General features: G+C 44.9%; 1 protein-coding gene across 2 annotated transcripts in view; it reads left to right on the top strand.

Annotated features, from left to right (window-relative positions):
• Positions 1 to 4,370, top strand: part of gpr37l1a (G protein-coupled receptor 37 like 1a) — a 19,777-nt gene extending 15,407 nt beyond the window's left edge. For both annotated transcript variants that reach the window (XM_083533728.1, XM_083533727.1), the window contains one exon: positions 2,433 to 4,370. In XM_083533728.1, coding sequence (XP_083389854.1) covers positions 2,433 to 3,269 — 837 coding nt within the window. In that variant the 3' untranslated portion in view covers positions 3,270 to 4,370. The remainder of the gene's footprint in view (positions 1 to 2,432) is intronic.
• Positions 4,371 to 7,500: the final 3,130 nt, after the last annotated feature.

Here is a 7,500-nt window from a genome sequence, read left to right as displayed (position 1 = left end):
AGCAGCACGTCTAAATATGCCAGTTATAACTTCAGGCAGCGGGACAGAAAGTCAGTCAGAGAGACAGTCAGAGAGACCGAGACATTTGGCAACAGTTATTGGGACTGGGACAGTCAAAATGAGTGAGTGGGACCATCAGTGGGACAATGAGACAGTTCCTGCAGTCAGTGAGACAGTCACTGGGACTGGGACAGTTAGTGAAACAGTGAGTGGGTCAATGGGTGAGACAGTCAGTGAGTTGGACAATCAGTGAGAAATTTATTGGGGCATTCAGTGATACAGTTGGTGGTACAGATATAATAATGTCCAGTGGTGTACTGCACATTTACTTCACCACAACTGGACATTTAAGTGAGTGAGACAGTGGGACAGCGAGTGATTGAGACAATGGGGCAGTGAGACAGTGAGTCCGAGGGACAGTGGGGCAGTAAGACAGTGAGTGATTGTGGGGCAGCAGGACAGTGAGTGATTGAGACAGTGGGGCAACAGGACAGTAAGTGATTGAGACAGTAATACAATGGGACAGTAAGTGATTGAGAGAGTGGGACAGTAAGTAAATGTGGGGCAGCAGGACAGTGAGTGATTGAGACAGTGGGGCAGCAGGACAGTAAGTGATTGAGGCAGTGGGGCAGCGGGACAGTAAGTGATTGGAACAGTGATACAGTGGGACAGTAAGTGATTGGGACAGTGATACAGTGGGACAGTGAGTGATTGAGACATTGATACAGTGGGACAGTAAGTGATTGGGACATTGATACAGTGGGACAGTAAGTGAGTGGGACAGTAAGTGATTGAGACAGTGGGGCAGTGGGACAGTAAGTGATTGGGACAGTGGGACAGTAAGTGATTGGGACAGTGGGACAGTAAGTGATTGGGACAGTGAGTGATTGAGACAGTGGGACAGTAAGTAATTGGGACAGTGATACAGTGGGACAGTATGTGATTGGGACAGTGGGGCAGTAAGTGATTGGGACAGTGGGGCAGTGGGACAGTAAGTTATTGGGACAGTGATACTGTGGGACAGTGAGTGATTGAGACAGTGGGGCAGTTGGACAGTGAGTGATTGAGACAGTGGGGCAGTTGGACAGTGAGTGATTGAGACAGTGGGGCAGTTGGACAGTGAGTGATTGAGACAGTGGGGCAGTTGGACAGTGAGTGATTGAGACCGTGGGGCAGTTGGACAGTGAGTGATTGAGACAGTGGGGCAGTTGGACAGTGAGTGATTAGGACAGTGGGGCAGTGGGACAGTAAGTGATTGGGACAGTGGGGCAGTGGGACAGTGAGTGATTGAGACAGTGGGGCAGTTGGACAGTGAGTGATTGGGACAGTGGGGCAGTTGGACAGTGAGTGATTGAGACAGTGGGGCAGTTGGACAGTAAGTGACTGAGACAGTGGGGCAGTTGGACAGTAAGTGATTGAGACAGTGGGGCAGTGGGACAGTGAGTGATTGAGACAGTGGGGCAGTTGGACAGTAAGTGACTGAGACAGTGGGGCAGTTGGACAGTAAGTGACTGAGACAGTGGGGCAGTTGGACAGTAAGTGATTGAGACAGTGGGGCAGTGGGACAGGGTTTCCTCTGTATTGATCTAAAGATAAAGTCAGTGATTAGAACATGGTCTGTAGGAACTCAGGCCTAAGAGACCCTATACCCCACTCCTCACCTCTACTCACCTCTACTCACACTGCTACTGCTACTTACACACTGTGTGTGTGTGTGTGTGTGTGTGTGTGTGTGTGTGGTCCCTTACTTACTCCCCCCCCCTCTCTCTCTCTCTCTCTCTCTCTCTCTCTCACTCCCTCAGTTCCTTACTTACTCCCTTTCCCCCTCTCTCTCTTTCACTTCCTCAGTCCCTTACTTTCTCTCTCTCTCTCTCTCTCTCTCTCTCTCGCTTGCTCGCTCTCTCTCTCTCTCTCTCTCTCTCTCTCTCTCTCGCTCTCTCTAACAGTCCCTTACTTCTCTCTCTCTCTCTCTCTCTCTCTCTCTCTCTCTCTCTCTCTCTCTCTCTCTCTCTCTCCCTCCCTCTCGCTCTCTCTCTCGCCCTCTCTCCCAGTCCCTTACTCTCTCTCTCTCTCTCTCTCTCTCTCTCTCTCTCTCTCTCTCTCTCTCTCTCTCTCTCTCTCTGTCCCTTACTCTCTCTCTTTCTCTCTCCCTGTCCCTTACTTTCGATCTCTCTCTCTCTCTCTCTCTCTCTCTCTCTCTCTCTCTCTCCCTCCCTCACTCCTTTACACTCCCTTCTCACACTCTCTTTTACTCTTCCTCTCTCTCTCGTTTACTCACTGCCACCCTGGGCAGGACTGTTTTATAGACAAGGTGGGTGGGACTTTTTAATAAACAGGGTGGACGGGAACGCTTTATAGACAAGGTGGGTGGGACTTTTACAATTTTTCTTATGCACAAATTAAAATGGTCTGTGTGTCTGTGTGTCTTTCAGGTGACGTCTCTGGGTGTAAACACCTTCAGTCTCTGTGCTCTGAGTGTTGATCGCTTCCAGACATTAACAAGCACCTCGTCCTCCTCTAAGACCCCAGAGTCATTCGGCTCTATCTTGTCAAAGCTATCAGTGATCTGGGTGGGCTCGTTGCTCCTTGCCATCCCTGAGCTCATGATCTGGCGCTTGGAGACGGAGCTGTCTCATGTCTCACGTCTGCCCGTGGACTCTTGCATCCGTCTGCCTCCTTCTTCACCTCATTTCTCTGAGTCGGTCTATTCCCTCATAATGACTTATCATGAATCACGCATGTGGTGGCTCTTTGGCTGCTTCTTCTGCCTGCCTTTGCTCTTCTCATTCTCATGCCATCTTCTGATGAGTCAGATTTCTGACAGCACCACCAGCATGTCCACTTCCTGTTCTGCATCCTCATATTCCTCCTTGTCAAAGAAACTTGTGATGGTGCTGGCAATAGTTTATGGCGTGTTCTGTCTCCCTGAGCATGCCTGGAACATCGGGCTCACCTACGCCGGAGTAGCAGTAGGCGGAGGCACTCTGGCACTGTTGGCTCTGATTGGTCAGTTCCTGATGTTTGTCAGGGCCTCAGCCACACCTATTCTGATCCTCAGTTTGTGCCGAACGTTGGGACAGAGCTTTCTGGACTGTTGCTGTTGCTGCTGTGAAGAATGTCTACCCAGTAAACCTTCATCACTGTCACTGGCCTCATCAACATCATCTTCTTCTTCACCAGTTTTGGAAAAAGAAAAGAAGCTGCAGATGGAACTTGAGAAGAAAATGAGAGAGAACTCAGTGGAGATGGCTATCGGAACTTCATGCTGAGATATGTGAGAAGTCTTGATCACTGCGCTGGAAAAGATCAGCCATGTTCATCTCACTGTCTTCATAACTCCCACACTCATACAATCTCTACTGCTGAATAGAACACAGCTGGACACTGACTCCGCCCACTTTCTCAGTGAATAGTTAACTGGGCAGTGTTAATAATCCAGCATAAAGAAACGATGTTCCCTGTTGAGGACATTGGGGACAGGTTTAAACAGAGACACACTGCTATACAGAGCCACAGCTACCATCGTACAGTCTAACAGCATCAACACTAATCACCTTCATAATATAGTATTTTACGATATCATGTCCCATCACGTGTATTTCTTCTCTAAGCAACTAAGTAGCACCTCGAGTCCTGAGGAATTCAACCTTGCTGGATGAGCTGGTTCACCATTAGGCTTTGGGGACAGGGAGTGTGCAGGGTTTGTAGAGTCTCAGGTTGTGTGATTGCGCTGTAATTAGAACCAATCAAGAAATGGAGAGAAGCTTCCTAGAGAGAGCAGGTACTTTTAGACAGCTCTTTTAGGACATTAGAACACAATCGGGTCTCTCATGGGCTTTTTTTATTATTATTTAGGGTTCTGTGCCGTCTACAAGTGTTCTGTCCTGCCTTAGAAGGACAGCTCAAGGTCACTGAAGGACTGTGTGTAGTGTATAAGTGTGTGGTGTAAGTAAAGGAAGTGTGTGTGTGTGTGTGTGTGAGGGTTTGTGAGTTCATGGCTGAAATGGTTGTGCTGGTTGTTACTTTCAGTGTCAATAATCAGGTGTGTTGTATAACTTCATTCTATACTGATCTCAAAATCCACATTAAAGCCACATCATTAGTGATCTGAGAATGAGAATTACTCTGTTAGCTAATTAGCCTAGCATTATCCACATTAACACACCACCCTGTTTATAACCTTTTAATAAGTGTGTAATGTTAGCATAAACACAGCTGTATGTCATGAGATTAACGACACTAGCTGTTTTTATTTATATGTTAATGATCCAGTGCTCAATAACTTTATTAATATTAGATTAATGCTGTTCTATTTCATGTTCATGTGCTGTTAAGGGTTGGAAAATGAATAAATGTAGAAAATACCAGAATTTGACTTCCTAATAAAAGATCATCTAAAAATGCAAAAACTATGAATCGACAGGAGCACTAATATCACACACACACACACACACACACACACACACACACACACACACACACACACACACACACTACAGAGCGAGTGTGTCTAATAACATCACACTCATGCTATCACACACACACACACACACACACACACACACACACACACACTACAGAGCGAGTGTGTCTAATAACATCACACTCATGCTATCACACACACACACACACACACACACACACACACACACACACTACAGAGCGAGTGTGTCTAATAACATCACACTCATGCTATCACACACACACACACACACACACACACACACACTACAGAGCGAGTGTGTCTAATAACATCACACTCATGCTATCACACACACACACACACACACACACACACACACACACACACACTACAGAGCGAGTGTGTCTAATAACATCACACTCATGCTATCACACACACACACACACACACACACACACACACACACACACACACACACACACACACTACAGAGCGAGTGTGTCTAATAACATCACACTCATGCTATCCCACACACACACACACACACACACACACACACACACACTACAGAGCAAGTGTGTGTATTTTTTACAGTTCTTTGGTAAAAAGCTGAACGTTAACCTGCAGGTACACACACCCAGAAAACCAGACACAACACCAGACACAACACCAGACACACATTGGGTCTTTATTGTGAGGAGATTGTAAGTTGGGGTTTTTCTCCTCTTAAAGATAAACATTAATAATCAGTGTGTGTGTTAAATTTAACTTGTGTATTAAATTGTGTTGTTCCTTACAGTAAACTGAATAAAAGCTGAAAGAGGATGTGATTGGTGTTTGGGACACAGATGAAATATTCATCATCTCAGCATGAACTTCACACAGCACAGAAATATCATTCAGAGCTCTAACATTCTCACAGCCCCACACACACACACACACACACACACACACACACACGGGTGTAAGATGTGTATTGTTCTCTCTGCCCCCTCAGAGCCCCTCTGGTTGCTAAGTGACCAACACTCATGCACCACCCTTTGCCTTTGACAGTGTGGTTGCTAGGCAACCTTCGGACGCGGCCTTTGTTCGTCACTGAGAGCGAAGAGTTTTATAAAGTTCAAGTCTAAAAAGAATGTTTTTAATATTCAGTTCTTAATCCACAAACAATAACCCATAGCACACATGTTATACAGGATGTACACTTAATACCTCATAAACAATACAAACATTCAGATATCAGACAGAACAAAAGATTAACACACACACACACACACACACACACACACACACACACACACACACACACACAATGGTATGCAGTAATGGAACAGTCATGCTGTAAGAGGGAGGTGTTCACAACCATCATGTTATTAACCCCTACAGTGCTGCTCTGACTGACAGCTCCTCATTTTATCTCTACAGTCAGTAATGCATTACTTTGTGTGTGTGTGTGTGTGTGTGTGTGTGTGTGTGTGTGTGTGTGTGTTTTTTGCCTCCTCCTGTGTGTACTGACACTTGTCTCCTCAGGGAACAGGAGGGAAGTGCTTGCTCTGTGCTTTTCATATTTCATACACAAACCCATTTAATATTGTGTGTGTGTGTATTTCCATAGTAACCGTTTTATAATGTTAATTGCTTTGTTGTGCAGCGCTGCCAGTTTATTGTCCAGATCCCTGCATGATCAGATCCGGAAACAGAAACTTTAGATCTACACACACAGTGCCAGAGCTGATTGGGAGCAGAAGTCATGGAAAAAAGTCTGGTCTGATATAAGATTCTGACAATTTGTAATGATGTAGTATAATAATAATAACTAATCAGGTATAAGTATGCAATTTTGTGTGTGTGTGTGTGTGTGTGTGTGTGTGTGCGCATGTGTGTGTGCGTAAAATCAAACACAGCACCTCAGTGTCCCATACAATGGAACAGATACATCGCTGGAAACAATGATGCAGAAGAGGTAGAACTCTTATTAACTATAACAACACTCTGTCTAAACCCTCACCCAGACCCCTCACTCAGACTCTTCCCCTAGACCCCACACTCAGAACCCTCACTCAGACCCCTCACTCACACTCTTCACCCAAAACTCTCAGACCCCTCACTCAGAAACCTCAAAAGGAGCTCTAGGTAAAAACAACAGAACCAACTGCTACAACTCGCACAGCTCACAGCTGAAGTGTGTATGTGGAACCCATAGTTTTCCACTCTGTCGTTATCACAGTTAAATTTTAAAATAAATATAGATATTTATGTATTTCTTAGTTCCCACACACACACACACACACACACACACACACACACACACACACACACTTTCTGATGTTTATTTAACAGTGATGTGTATTCTCTTCAGGGAAGTCCAGCAGTGTGTGCACATTTGATCAAACAAGATCAGACATTTTAGACAAAAGAGTATACACACACACACACACACACACACACACACACACACACACACACACACACAACCAGCAGTCTTCTGAGGAGTTCTTTATATTGCCCAGAGCAACATGAATGAATGTAGAGAGAAAAGAAGTGATTGTGGAGAACTGTATAAAGAACATGTAAAGCAGAGAGAGCTCAAACTCAACACCTACAACATCTACAACATCTCCATTGTGCTCTGGATTCCACCTATCACACCCTCACTCTTTACATTTTATCCTATTACAACTGTCACTTTGTAAACTCTCTCTCTCTCTCTCTCTCTCTCTCTCTCTCTCTCTCTCTCACACACACACACACACTCACTTCGTTCAGCACTGTGATGGAATTTTATATTCATCTCCTGTTGGCAAATAAATAAAGACAATGAAGACAGCCTGAAAAGCGCGCGCACACACTGATTTTGACTATGTGTGTGTTTCTGGTGTCCTAATGGCTGCTTCTGCTAATTATTATTATTATTATTATTTTATCATTATTATTGTGTGCAACAAAAAAGTAGCTATTATTCACTCTGAACATTGTGTCTGTGTGTGTCTGTGTGTGTGTGTGTGTGCGTAAGTATTACGCGTATGATTAAATTCAGGTCTTTGCTGACCTCTGGCGGTAAAAGAGAAATATGGTAA

The sequence above is a fragment of the Silurus aristotelis genome (genome assembly GCF_946808225.1).
Source record: "Silurus aristotelis genome assembly, chromosome: 28".
Taxonomy (NCBI): domain Eukaryota; kingdom Metazoa; phylum Chordata; class Actinopteri; order Siluriformes; family Siluridae; genus Silurus; species Silurus aristotelis.
The sequence above is the reverse complement of the archived record's forward strand: the minus strand, read 5'-3'. Positions and strand labels throughout refer to the sequence as shown.